At 41.4% G+C, this 14781-nt stretch overlaps 1 protein-coding gene across 3 annotated transcripts; it reads right to left on the reverse strand.

Moving 5' to 3' along the window:
* Positions 1-52: 52 nt before the first annotated feature.
* LOC139394902 (WD repeat-containing protein 26-like) lies at positions 53-14214 on the reverse strand. 3 transcript variants are annotated; one of them, XM_071142833.1, is made up of 14 exons: positions 13545-14214; positions 11320-11419; positions 11067-11123; positions 10033-10169; positions 9569-9666; positions 8477-8633; positions 7937-8075; positions 7634-7774; positions 7263-7382; positions 7005-7150; positions 6824-6902; positions 6600-6729; positions 6091-6285; positions 53-3584 (listed from the first exon to the last, which is right to left on the reverse strand). In XM_071142833.1, exons 1-14 carry the CDS (start codon positions 13835-13837, stop codon positions 3562-3564), a joined length of 1815 nt encoding a protein of 604 aa, XP_070998934.1. In that variant the 5' UTR covers positions 13838-14214; the 3' UTR covers positions 53-3561. The 3 variants fall into 3 exon arrangements, with proteins under 3 accessions (XP_070998934.1, XP_070998933.1, XP_070998935.1); XM_071142832.1 differs by having other exon boundaries at positions 3264-3574; positions 13545-14180; XM_071142834.1 differs by having other exon boundaries at positions 3264-3574; positions 13947-14076.
* Between the last annotated feature and the right edge of the window lie 567 nt (positions 14215-14781).

The following is a 14781-nucleotide window of genomic DNA, read 5'->3' on the forward strand; positions in this document are numbered from 1 at the left end:
TAATTTCTGTGGCTGTGTTTCGTAAGCTGCTAATCATTAACGTCACTCACGGTCTTAAAACCCTGAATGCTTTATTGAAAATATACATACATATCTTCTACACGACATTACATAACAGTACAATCACTTTTTGTAATAACACATTTAAATGCAAAATGGATTCTTCCGAACCTGGCCGCTAACAAACAAACCTAATGATGGCTTCTCACCTCGCCAAGCGTTTACAGCAAGGAGTGGGAAATAAGCCCCAAAATAAGGTAAGTCTCAAAAGAACAAAAACTTGCATAAGCTGAACCTAGAACACCACATCTGTGATTGTTTTACTGTTTGATCTGTACTGAGGCGTGTGTCTACATATTATTTTATATCTATCGGTTTTCTGTAACAGAACAAGCTGGTGGTGGCTGTAATGACCTGTGGGCAGGGGAGATCTGTGTCGCGGAAAAATGCTGAGCCTATATGCTGTTCTTGCACTATCTCATTATACATGCCATAACATATACAGATATAAAGCGCATACTATATCAGAAAAGCTTATTTTGCTTGACTGTCCAAAAGGAACAATTTGTACATGTTCATAATTATCTGATACGCTTGTGTACAAATGCATTACACATACATGATTAATTGTGGTCAAATAAATTAATTTATGGAAAATGAAATGGTTGAAGAGGCCAATGATAGTACAGGGAATATGAGATGAAGTGATACAGAAAACGATAGTAACAAAATTCACAAAGAAAAAAAATTGTCAGCCTGTAATGAACACATAACAAATCAGGACAATGAAAAACAAACCAAGGAGCAAATAAATGCTAATTTCACCACAGCTAGAGAAAAAAGTGGATACGCCAAAATCGTAAGCGCTAAAGACGAGGGATAGGAGAGAAGGGAACAAGTGAGAGGCAAGGAGAGAAGAGGGAAATGGAGGTAAAATGAAAACAGCACAATGGTGGACACATAAATGAGATCAAAGTCAAGGAAAACCCAGTCAACCCCATTGCTGATACAACCCAGTTCAAACAGCAAGTTTAAGCAAGTCCTTCCCCCACTACCTAACCTCTCCACAACTATAACCTCCTAAACGTTCCCATTAGAAAGTTAGCCTCAGCACGTGCTTCACTAGGTCTAGCAAGGAGACTGAAGAGTAAGAGTATAGCCACCATATAATCAAATGCTATTTAGCTGTGAACCACAGGTGGTCAAAATGGTTTCTTCTGGCAGCAGTGAGGCCTAAGCAACATGCACATCAATCTCACCATCCCACCAATTCGGGGAAACAAAGCTACATCCAATTTAAAATGATATTTTACTGTGTTAAAAAAACACTAAACAAACGTAATCATCATAACCATACAAGCACCTCCAAGATTCACTTAGATTTGTGGATTTTATATCCATCCGATTCAGTTAAAATGCCTGTAAGTCCTATCATTTAAAAATTGCTAAAAGTTTGAGGTAAAAAAAAAAAAAACGTAAATATTTCCAGCGTGTGAAAACCACAATCTCATATACGTTGAGACGTTTATTAGAGGCAGCAATGAATAAACCAATAAAAAAATGACTTTCCTATTGGAAGAACAACATAGATATACAGTGCTGTGAAAAGCATTTGCCCCCTTTTGGATTTTTGCATATTTTTGATAGTGAATGTTATCAAATCTTCAACCAAAACCTAATATTAGATGAAGGGAACCCGAGTTTACAAGAAAACTCTATTAACAAAGTATTCCCCTGTGTTAAAAAGCAATTGCCCCCTTACACTCCATAACTGGTTGTGCCACCTTTAGCTGCAATGACTGCACCCAAATGCTTCCTGTAGTTGTTGATCAGTCTCACATCGCTGTGGAGGAATTTTCACCCACTCTTGTACGCAGAACATTTTGGGGGGTTTCAAGCATGAACTGCTCGTGTCATCTCAATTGGGATTAAGTCTGGACTTTGACTAATCCATTCCAAAACGTCAAATTTGTTACTTTTTAACCATTTTCATGTAGACTTGATTGTGTGTTTCGGATCATTGCCTTGCTGCATGACCCAGCTGCTCTTCAGCTTCAGCTCACAGACCAATGGCTGATATTCACCAGTAGAATTATCTGATAGAGCAGAATTCATGGTTCCTTCTATTAAGGGAAGTCGTCTAGATCCTGAGGCAGCAAAGCATCCCCAACCCATCACACTACCACCACCATGCTTGACCGTTGGTATGAGTTTCTTACTGTGGAATGCAGTGTTTGGTTTCGCAGGACATAATGGGACCCTTCTCATCCAAAAAGTTGACTCAAGTTTGCCAACAAAGTACCTTGATTATCCTCAAGACTCTAGGAAGAATGTTATATGGACAGACTTTTCAAAAGTATAACTTTTATGAAGACATGGGTCCAATAACACCTGACGAAAACCAAACACTGCATTCCACAATAAAAACCTTAAGCATGATGGTGGTAGTGTGATGGTTTGGGGATGCTTTGCTGCCTCAGGACCTGTGTGACTTGCCTTAATAGAACAAACCGTGAATTCCGCTCTGTATCAGAATTCTACAGGAGAATGTCAGGCTATCCCTCCGTGAGCTGAAGCGGAAACCCAGCTGGGCCATGCAGCAAGACATGATCCAAAACACACAATCAAGCCTACATGAAAATGGCTAAAAAGCAACAAATTTGAAGTTTTGGAATGGCCTAGTCAAAGTCCAGACCTTATCCCAATTGAGATGTTGTGGCAGGATTTGAAACTAAGCATTTCATGCTTGAAAACCCACAAATGTCACTGAGTTAAAGCAGTTCTGCATGGAAGAGTGGGCCAAAATTACTCCACAGTGACATGAGACTAATTAACAACGACAGGAAACGTTTGGTTCGAGTCATTCTAGGTCAAGGTGGCACAACCAGCTACTGAGTGTAAGTGGGCAATTACTTTTTCAAACAGGGGTGTTGCACAACTTTGTTTATGAAAATAAATATGTAACGGTTGTGTTATTTATTCACTCATGTTCCCTTGATCTAATATTCAGTTTTGGTTGAAGATCTGATAGCATTCAGTATCAAAAATAAGCAAAAGGAGACCATTAGAAAGGGAGCAAATAGTTTCACAGCACTATATATACCCTTATCACTCTCCACCACTACAGCCCGCTCTATATATATCAACGTACTAATCATGACAATAAATTATATTATCAATAATAAATAATAAACTCTCAACGAGGCAGGTGAAAGGTGGCAGTCCTGGGGTTAGCTCCGAGACAAAAGAGGATGGGGCCTGGCTGAACACAGGAGGTGCAGACATCAGACACTGTGAGCCACACAGGTAAGAGGTGGGAGACAGGTAAGAGGAGGTGGGATGTCACAGTCAAGGTGGCTGCTGGGTAATCGGTTAATTTCTGTGATTTGTCTGACAGCTCCGTGTGTGTGTGGCGTTATCACCTGCCGCCGGAGCACAGCCCCAGGGCCAAACCTCCAGAAAGCAGCTGTCAAAATGCAATAGTTTCTCTGCTTCATTTGTTAGAGTCTAGTGTTGTTCTCCTGGATTTGAGAAGTAGTGTCTTCTGCTCCAAGGTCACCATCAGCTGTCCATGCTACAACATTCTTTCATGGAGAGAGAGAAACAGAAGAGCATTTTCATTTATTGTTTATTTTTTAAACATGTATTTATGCCCATCCCCTTCTTCGGACTACAAAAATAAACTTTGTTTTTACAGTTTTTTTTTATTTTGTTGTTACATGCAGTCTACACACATTTTACAAACATATATATTTTTTTACAGTAGTTACATGGCAAGAATAAAATAATTTGATATGTTTTATATACATTACATCTACAGTGCCTTGCGAAAGTATTCGGCCCCCTTGAACTTTGCGACCTTTTGCCACATTTCAGGCTTCAAACATAAAGATATAAAACTGTATTTTTTTGTGAAGAATCAACAACAACAACAACACAATCATGAAGTGGAACGACATTTATTGGATATTTCAAACTTTTTTAACAAATCAAAAACTGAAAAATTGGGCGTGCAAAATTATTCAGCAAACTCTCTCCAGAAGTCCAGTGAGGATCTCTGAATGATCCAATGTTGACCTAAATGACTAATGATGATAAATACAATCCACCTGTGTGTAATCAAGTCTCCGTATAAATGCACCTGCACTGTGATAGTCTCAGAGGTCCGTCAAAAGCGCAGAGAGCATCATGAAGAACAAGGAACACACCAGGCAGGTCCGAGATACTGTTGTGAAGAAGTTTAAAGCCGGATTTGGATAAAAAAAGATTTCCCAAGCTTTAAACATCCCAAGGAGCACTGTGCAAGCGATAATATTGAAATGGAAGGAGTATCAGACCACTGCAAATCTACCAAGACCTGGCCGTCCCTCTAAACTTTCAGCTCATACAAGGAGAAGACTGATCAGAGATGCAGCCAAGAGGCCCATGATCACTCTGGATGAACTGCAGAGATCTACAGCTGAGGTGGGAGACTCTGTCCATAGGACAACAATCAGTCGTATATTGCACAAATCTGGCCTTTATGGAAGAGTGGCGAGAAGAAAGCCATTTCTTAAAGATATCCATAAAAAGTGTCGTTTAAAGTTTGCCACAAGCCACCTGGGAGACACACCAAACATGTGAAAGAAGGTGCTCTGGTCAGATGAAACCAAAATTGAACTTTTTGGCAACAATGCAAAACGTTATGTTTGGCGTAAAAGCAACACAGCTCATCACCCTGAACACACCATCCCCACTGTCAAACATGGTGGTGGCAGCATCATGGTTTGGGCCTGCTTTTCTTCAGCAGGGACAGGGAAGATGGTTAAAATTGATGGGAAGATGGATGGAGCCAAATACAGGACCATTCTGGAAGAAAACCTGATGGAGTCTGCAAAAGACCTGAGACTGGGACGGAGATTTGTCTTCCAACAAGACAATGATCCAAAACATAAAGCAAAATCTACAATGGAATGGTTCAAAAATAAACATATCCAGGTGTTAGAATGGCCAAGTCAAAGTCCAGACCTGAATCCAATCGAGAATCTGTGGAAAGAACTGAAAACTGCTGTTCACAAATGCTCTCCATCCAACCTCACTGAGCTCGAGCTGTTTTGCAAGGAGGAATTGGAAAAAATTTCAGTCTCTCGATGTGCAAAACTGATAGAGACATACCCCAAGCGACTTACAGCTGTAATCGCAGCAAAAGGTGGCGCTACAAAGTATTAACTTAAGGGGGCTGAATAATTTTGCACGCCCAATTTTTCAGTTTTTGATTTGTTAAAAAAGTTTGAAATATCCAATAAATGTCGTTCCACTTCATGATTGTGTCCCACTTGTTGTTGATTCTTCACAAAAAAATACAGTTTTATATCTTTATGTTTGAAGCCTGAAATGTGGCAAAAGGTCGCAAAGTTCAAGGGGGCCGAATACTTTCGCAAGGCACTGTATATAGAATAGTACTTATACCTTGCGTTGTCAGTCATAACTATTATAGAACATGAGCTTTTAAAACCACACCTCAGCTACTCTCAGTCCATCCCACCTATCGCCGTAAACCGCCCTCATGATTTCTGTGCTGCTCACATAAAATCTGAACCCGTCTAATCCTATAGGATCTACATATTGTAAGTTAAACATAAATATATTTTTTACATTGTTGATTGATTGACTATTGGCTTTCTAAATCTCCCAACAATGCAATACGTAGAGTTCATTATAGCAGAGCATTTGCATATATATTACTTTTTCTTCTTGGTCCACCCCCACACAATAGACTTAAAAACCTACAAATGGTCTTTTACACCACATTTTGTCTCATAATTACAGTGTAGAGGCTATGGTAATAATAGACACTGAACCTAAAAACATAGGGTGGTTAGAGTGTTGGACTGGTAATCGAAAGGTTGCAAGTTCAAATCCCCGAGGTACAAATCTGTCGTTCTGCCCCTGAACAGGCAGTTAACCCACTGTTCCTAGGCCGTCATTGAAAATAAGAATTTGTTCTTAACTGACTTGCCTAGTTAAATAAAGGTAAAATAAAAATGGCAGATATAAAGAGGGCTCTAGACCACTAGTTAAAGTATGATGACCAGTCAAATAAATCTGTACCGTTTAGCCCCTCAGCGTCCTGGACATCAAGGAAAGGGGCGGGCCCCCAGATTCGAACGGTGCCGTCGTCTGAGGCGCTGGCCAGGAGACCGGGCACTACAGGATTCCAGCTAACACAGTTCACTGTACGTGTATGACCTGTCAACTCTGCGATGGGCAGCTCACTGCGCCTGTGCCAGATGTACACTTTGTGATCTGTAGATGGACACACAGCATAAACCAGACCATGCGAGTGTTACATATTCTCCTCTACCTTTTCCTGGGCCATGTTCATTAGGCAACAAATGGAAGAAAACAGGCTGAAACAGGGAGGGACTACCTGGCCTTCCAAAAAAAAAAAACGTTCATTTTCCTTTGCAAACGTTTTCCGTTGCATGAGCTAATAAACTGCCCTGACGTGTGAGTGAGTTAGTGTTGTTATACTGACAGGTTTATAAATAGTACTGAAAGTAATGTCAAAGCATAATTTGGACTCAGATGAGATCGACTAGAAGGGGACGTGGCCTTACCCTCACTCCCACTGGCGATGAAGTCTTCGTTGTGTCCTCCAAAGCAGGAGTGGATGGTGTAGAAGCCCTGTGTCACGCCCTGATACTTCCTCACCAGCACCCGGTCATGTAGGTCCCACAGGTGCACACCCTACAAGACAGACAGTATATTGACCGGTGCACTCTCTGACAGCTCGACATAATCCGAACCCCCCCCCCCCCCCAAGAAAAGCCAAACCACTCACCTGAGTGGCCACATTCAGCAGAGCTAACCTCCCGTTCTTTGAAACTGTGAAAGACATGATTGGATGGTCCTCCTGGACTCTGTGGAATGGCAGCACAAACAGACAAATTAAAATGACAGAACTTGCATAAGCACAGGATGGGCCAGGTGATTCGATATGACAACGGAATGGACTAACTTACATGTTTCTGTCCGTAAGGTCCTCAAAGTTGTAACCACGGATACGCTGGTGTGTGTCTGATGCCAGGACGGTCCGAGTGTCACCCAGGCACCACAGGCACTGAACTCTTACTCCTTCCCACGAGTCCAGCAGGTTACCATCCAGATCCTGGGGATAAGGTTATATCAACCTCAATGCACTGATTAGTCCAACACACACAATAGCTCAATCTGCCCTTATGCTGGGACAGACAGGTCATATCCTGATGGAAGACACTCACACACTGGTAGAACTGGCCCCTCTGGCCTCCGGTGACGAAGCGCTTGCCGTCTGGATTCCAGGCCACACTGGTCAGACTGTCCTCGTGTGATTGGCTCATCTTTGTCCGCAACTCACCCGTCTGGCCAATGACAAGAGACATGGGTGAGTGAGCAGGGAGGACTTTAAAAAAAAACTACCTTTAACCTTTTTTTTAATGCCTAGTAATAACATGACAATAACAACTACCATTTCCATCCTGGTGAGAGTAAGATGTGGGTAAATTAGAGATGACTTCCACAACACAATCATTGAGGAATAGGACTTTGTAGAGGACTTTTGATCTTTCCAACAACAAGCATTCTGGATAAAAAAAAGTCAATCCAACGTTACCTGTACGTTCCACAGCCACAGCTCTGAGCAGTCATCGGGGCCACAGGCAATCAAGTAAGTGTCATCAGGGCTCCAGGCCAGGTATGAGACACCGTAGGCGTGGCCCTCAAGAGTCTTCATCAGTTTCAACTGGTGACTCTCCTGTCAATCAGCAGCACAGTTATCACCTCAGCTAATCATTTCCCCCAAAGTTCACATCTTCCCGCCTCCGCCACCCCTTTGAAACCCCCCTCTCTTATTTACTAAAACCTGATACACTTATCAGCATGATCATGGTTCGTCTGTAATGAGAAAGGCTCCTACTGTGTTGACATGCCACACGATGACTGTGGTGTCTTTGGATCCCGTGGCGAGTTTGGTGCCGTCATTGGAGAACTTGCAGAACCACACTTCATTGCAGTGTTCGGTTAGGATCTGCTGGGTGTAACAAGGGAACTGTTTCCTGTAGATAACAACACTCAGACGTCATGGAGAGAGGACATATAGGAGATAATAAGGTTTTTGTTAATTCCAGGAATAGACCTTATCACCCTGAACGTTCTACCCTGCTAGCGTGGGTAGCTAATAAACATTTTTTAATCCAGGGCAGATAGTGGCAATGCGCTAAGGTTTTTGCATCGGTTTAAATGAAGCACTTCACTTCCATTAGGAAATGTGAACGTCAGAAAACTAACGTTAGTTAATGGCGTGTGAATCCATACAATCGTCACATAAAATCTTGTGACATAACAACCACAATAGAAGCAAGACAAACTATTACTGGGAAGTAAGACCATGACAACTACAGCTGAGGACCAAGGCAAGGCAATTTTGACGGCCAGAGTATAGAATGAAGCGCCTTACCGGCTGCAGGTGTGGTCCAGGAGGAGGGACACAGAGTCCAGGCCACTGTCCAGCTTGGTGTTGTGGTAGAGGCAGCGCTCTCTCTGCAGCTCCACAGCCTGCCTCAGCAGGGTCTGCAGCCGGCGCGGAGGCAGCATCACAGAGGGAGGCAGGTACGCTGCAGGACAGGAGACGGGAGGGAATGAGGCACAGTGTGATAAGATTGGAATGAGGGGAACAAAGAGAGAGGGAGAGAGATAAATTGTTTAAAAGAGATTCTATCCTTAAAATGTCACTCGGAAAAGAAGAGGAACAAAATATCTGTGTTTAAAGACCAGCAATTCTGTGTCAAAGCTGGAGTTTTAGGTTCCACATGAACCTATGAAAACTCACGGACGCTTAATAAAGCTGAAACCAAGTTTATTCACCCATTGGGCCGATACAGCTGCATAAGACAAAAGACAGATTCACACAAGCACTGATATTTAACCTTTTCTCCTAGGCTGAGTCTCCTCCTACACACCTGACCAGCCAATGCATCTCTGTTGCTAGACAGAACCGTAGTGATATCTGTTCTTCCTCACTTCATTCGACCTGACCTCTATCCCAAAGTGCTCACTCACTCACGGGTGTCATTTCGACTCATACCAGACTGTCTTTTCTCCTCCCATAGGATCCCTGATGGCTAACAATAACATATCCGGACAGAATGTATACGTTATACATTTCCCTCTCTCCCTCAGTGACATAATAAGTATATTTCATATTCTCAGAACCCAACAAGAGGAATTCATTTGATAATAAAGGTGTACTCATCTTAAACAAAACTGGGGGGTAGGCTGAATGTGAGGATGTGGTATGTGTGTGTGTGTGAGATGTGTATGTGTGGGTGTGTATATGTGGGTGTGTATGTGTATGCGTGGGTGTGTGTGTGAGAGACGTGTGTGGGTGGGATGTGTGTGTGAGATGTGTATGTGTGGGTGTGTGAGATGTGTATGTGTGGGATGTGTGTGTGAGATGTGTATGTGTGGGATGTGTGTGTGAGATGTGTATGTGTGGGATGTGTGTGTGAGATGTGTATGTGTGGGTGTGTGCGTGTAAGATGGCACTCACTCTGTAACTTGTCCAGGAGTTTAGTGCGGGAGGCAGTGCCTTTACCCTCCCACTCTGCCTTTGCTCTCAGGTCCTCTGCATGGCTGCACATCAGGTACCTTGGAAATAGATGTCATCAGCATTAGGCTGCCCTGCAGGACTCACCCCCAGCACCGCGAAGACAGACAGGGAATCCCATTATTCAGTCAAAATCAGCTAAAATTCAAAGGGGAGTGAAAAATGTGTCTATAATCAAATCCCATACCATCGACCATACTGAACGAGGATTGGCTGTACTCCAACACAAACACTCCTCACTGATGGAATAGTTAGTTGTCACACATTGCAATGGACATGGATCAACGCCGTTTTAAAAGGAACTACAAGTGACAGCGGTTTCAATTTTAAAAGGGGCTTAGCTCTGTGATCTAGGCTATTCCTTTAGGGTGGGGTAGGGCATTAGGACTGTGATCAGAGGTAGCTACCCGCTCAGGATGTGGATACGCTCTGTGTTGTACTTGAGGGGAGTGAGCTCAGCTCTCAGGACCTGCAGCGCCTCCAGGACCTTGGCATCCTCCAGATACTCCAGGTACTTCTGCTGCAGGAGCAGGAACTTCATCCGCTATAGAGGAAAAAATAAGACGGGCAGGGGAGGAAAGGATTATGTACAAATATGAGTGCATTATGAGTTAAGCACATACATCTTAAAACATATCAAAACGGTTGTCTGTGAGGAAAATGTAGCCTACACATCCTACTCTTTTACTCTTGTCCGCATTCAACTGTAGCTAGTGCTGAGTGATTAACCGAAATGTTGGTCATTTTTTGCTTTTTAAACAACTAATTGAAAGATGTCAGTTCAGGTTTTTTCTGTGAGCGCAATGCGCAGTTTCTCTAGAGATAAATCAGATCAAGCCCAACTGCGCAATGTAGTAGGGAGTTTCCAACAGGCCAATATTCTACATAGTTTTGTGCAGAACACATGGTAATTACCTACAATGACAAACAAGAGAGAGAACGTGCAATCAAGAGGGATAGAGAGCAGTTGCTTCGTGAGGTATCGATACCTGAAAATACATCATCTAAGATTGGTAGTTGGTATTCAGCAGTCATAAAAGTATGCCTTATTTACTGCAAAGAACCACTAAAATAGTGATTTTGTCAGACAGCATAAGCATCAGCTCTACAGAGATGACGTTGAATTAAATTATTGCCATCAAATAGGCCTAAAACAAATGTAACATACAGAAAAACTGAAATATTTTATTAAATGTGAATAGATTATGGTTAATAAGTGATAAGCAGTAATGGGCAGTCCTTACCATCATGGGACTTTTTAAAATTATTTTTTATTATTCTCTGTGTTGTTACAGCATTCAACCCACATAATGCATAGTGCATTTAATGTTAAAAACAATAATTGAAAACAGTGATTATTTTATTTTATATATAATCGAACCGAAACCGACCTCAAAACACACCAATCACTCAGCACTAACTGTAACACTGTTGGGCTTACCACAATAGCACTTGGAGAATGCATCAATGCTTTCAGCTCACTCAGGTCACTTTCAGCCTATATTCAAACCCAAAAAATAGACACTGGTTATTTTCTGTTTTCTAACTACTGTACATTTCAACTTAATAAGCGAAATTGTTGTTTAAAACGTTTGAGGAATGAAAAAAATAAGTCAACATGCAGAATAGATGTTTTGTGTACCTCTAAAGTTAGATGACTTAAAAAATAAAAACATCTCAAATGGTTTCATCACCTTGTCCCACTCTCCTTCCACCACATGGTTGCAGAACTTCGTGGCCGAGGAATGCTCCAGTCTGCAGCCAGACTCCTGCATCAACAGGTCCACTGTCTGACTGTAGATGAGAGGGAAAGGGGAAGCATGTGCAAAGGAAAAATACAAAGTATTTTCAAATGTCAAATAGCATTTTTTTATGTAGAGGAATTCAACAATAAAGAAATAATGAATTTGAATCATGTCTACTAACTTATTACTTGGTCAAGTACAATGCCTGATAGGGTGATCATTGTATCTTCATCAATGACTTGCCAAAGTCCTAAACAATTAGACTTGTGCTGTATCAAATATGTAGACATATCTTTAAAGTTGGAGGCAAATATGATGACCGTTCAATTTTCAAAACTCTTCATGAAAACAGATTGATTTCACGTGATCTTGTGGCTTGACTGACATGCAAATACTATCAAGAAACCAAACATTCTCAATGTATTCTGGACAAGATTTTCCAGTTTCCATGGTCTTAACAACTCGCAAGAGTAATGTTATTGTAAGCATATTTTTAAATACACTTAAAAAAATGTATATATATATATATATATATATTAGATGTCGACCGATTAACTGGAATGAGTGATTAATTAGGGCCGATTTCAAGTTTTCATAACAATCAGTAATCTGCATTTTTGGACGCCGATTATGGCTGATTATATTGCAATCCACGAGGAGACTGCGTGGCAGGCTGACCACCTGTTACACGAGTGCAGGCAGCAAGGAGCCATGGTAAGGTGCTAGCTAGCATTAAACTTATCTGATAAAAAACAATCAATCTTAACATAATCACTAGTTGACTACACATGGTTGATGATATTACCAGTTTAACTAGCTTGTCCTGCATTGCATATAATCAATGCGGTGCCTGAAATTGTGTCACTTCTCTTGCGTTCAGTGTAAGCAGAGTCGGTATATGCAGCAGTTGGGTCGCCTGGCTCGTTGCGAACTGTGTGAAGACCATTTCTTCCCAACAAAGACCATAATTAATTTGCCAGAACTTTACATAATTATGACCTAACATTGAAGGTTGTGCAATGTAACAGCAATATTTAGACTTAGGGTTGCCACCCGTTCGATAAAATACAGAACCGTTCCATTTTTCACTGAAAGAATAAACATTTTGTTTTCGAAATGATAGTCTCCGGATTTGACCATATTAATGACCTAAGGCTCGTATTTCTGTGTGTTTATTATATTAGAATTAAGTCTATGATTTGATATTTGATAGAGCAGTCTGACTGGGCAGTGGTAGGCAGCAGCAGGCTCATAAGCATTCATTCAAACAGCACTTTCCTGCATTTGCCAGCAGCTCTTCGCAATGCTTGAATCACAGCACTGTTTATGACTTCAAGCCTATCAACTCCCGAGATTAGGCTGGCAATACTATAGCGTCTATAAGAACATCCAATAGTCAAAGTTTTATGAAATACAAATGGTATAGAGAGAAATAGTCCTATAATAACTACAACCTAAATCATCTTAACTGGGAATATTGAATACTCATGTTAAAAGAAACCAGCAGCTTTCATATGTTCTCATGTTCTGAGCAAGGAACTTAGACGCTAGCTTTTTACATGGCACATATTGCACTTTTACTTTCTTCTCCAACACTGTTTTTGCATAATTTAAACCAACTTTAACATGTTTCATTTTTTATTGGAGACTAAATTGATTTTATTTGTGTATTATATTAAGTTAAAATAAGTGTTCATTGCTCATTCAGTATTGTTGTAATTGTCATTATTACATACATACATACACACACATATATATATATATATACATAAATCGTCCGATTAATCGGTATTGGCTTTTTTTGGTCCTATATACTGTATATATATATAAAAAGTCTGCATATGGCTGATGAGGGAGGTGTTAGGCTACGTAACGAGAAAACTCCCATGTTCTTGTCATTTCATGAAGTCCCATTTCTGGACCCCAAAGTAACAGTTAACGGTAGACAGCGTCCTACCAAGACCAGTTAAACTGTGCAATAGTGGGCCATCTTTCTCCCTTCATCAATTTTCTAAAGGACCCGTGCTGTATTCAATGTGACCTCTACAAAACTCTGTTTATCTCACCGAACTAGTCGCTGTCAACATGACGACTTGCTTTATTCGCGCTTATTATGAAGGACACGATTTAGCATCAGCTGACAGCTAGCTAGGAAGTTAGCGAACGTTACTTACTTAAGTCCTAAATCGTGTAAATGTTGCCCTATAAGTCTAATGACATCTTCCTCTGACTGAGAGAGACGCTTCTTCTTTTTCACGGAGTTTGCATCCGAAGACACGGCGTTGTTGGATGCTGCTGGGGCTGGGATACCGACGTTGTTACTGACAGAGTTCCCATTGTTTGTTGTGGATAGTCCATTAACGTTAGTGTGAGCTCCCCCGGCGGAGGAAGGCTCTCCGTTTTGCGCACTGTTGTTTAGGCAGGACAGCTCCGAATCTTGACCCTGTCCTGCCCCGTTGGCCTGCATGTTATTAATGTAGATGTGGGCTACACTGTGCGGATTTAATCGAATGACAGGAGCAACGGGTGAATTGGGAAAAGTTAAAATCCCCACAACTGTAGACAGGGCCGCTGACCCAATTGCAGCCCCAAGCTCCCCTGCTCCCTCCACCACCGAAGCTCGGTATTTCTTCCGCGGTGGCGGCGACACTCCGCCGGTTTCCGAGTCGGAGGAAGCGGAGGCCAGAGTTAATTCGCCAAGGGCGTTGGTGACAGAATGCTGGCAAAGGTGTCAGAGACGAGACAATAACTCGTTTTTATCGCGGAGCTTCTCTTGTTATTGTTGCTCTCCACTCAGCTGCAGATTCATTATGGATATTGAGACGCAATGACGTCACCGGAAATTCCGACACTACCTTCCGGGTAGTCCATTTTTGACCCACTTGAAGTTCATACTGAACTTTGTTTGCTTCACAAGTTAATATACCTTTTTATATTTTGATTCATTTTCTATTGGGAAAATGACAACTTGTTTACGATAAAAGGGTGAATCTGCAGTTCTAACAATAACAGTGACCGTCCTGCTGTAACCAAATGCAACCACTCTCAAATTCATAGACAAGAGCTATGGATGCATGACGTCAAAATTATAGAATTAACTAAATTGAGGCTATACAGCATTTGTTTCAAATTACATTGTTTAGAGTTTATATTTTCAGTTTGTGTGGGGTACGACAATTGACCTAAGGTCAATGGGTATGTATATATTTTTTTTAACCTATATTATATATCATTCATTTAAAAGTCTAAAACTGGAAGTTGCAATTGCAGGTTTCCCCTTTGTTTTTTTTCAAGCTACATCAAAAAGGGGGATCTCTTCTCAACAAGCAAAATTGGTTGAAACGTCTTTTCAACATATTGTGTTCATTAGGTTCTGCAACTTCTGCATGAAATGGATTGGATGTCACACTC

This window comes from Oncorhynchus clarkii, chromosome 3 (assembly GCF_045791955.1).
Source record: "Oncorhynchus clarkii lewisi isolate Uvic-CL-2024 chromosome 3, UVic_Ocla_1.0, whole genome shotgun sequence".
NCBI classification, from domain to species: Eukaryota; Metazoa; Chordata; class Actinopteri; order Salmoniformes; family Salmonidae; genus Oncorhynchus; species Oncorhynchus clarkii.

Bases quoted from the DNA above. Each gene is read 5' to 3' on its own strand.
- LOC139394902 (XM_071142832.1), bottom strand. From the start codon at position 13,837: ATGCAGGCCAACGGGGCAGGACAGGGTCAAGATTCGGAGCTGTCCTGC. The intron at 8,076-8,476 runs GTAAGGCGCTTC...TGTTATCTACAG, and splicing joins CTGGACCACACCTGCAGCCG to GAAACAGTTCCCTTGTTACA. The intron at 6,903-7,004 runs GTAAGTTAGTCC...GCCATTCCACAG, and splicing joins GACCTTACGGACAGAAACAT to AGTCCAGGAGGACCATCCAA.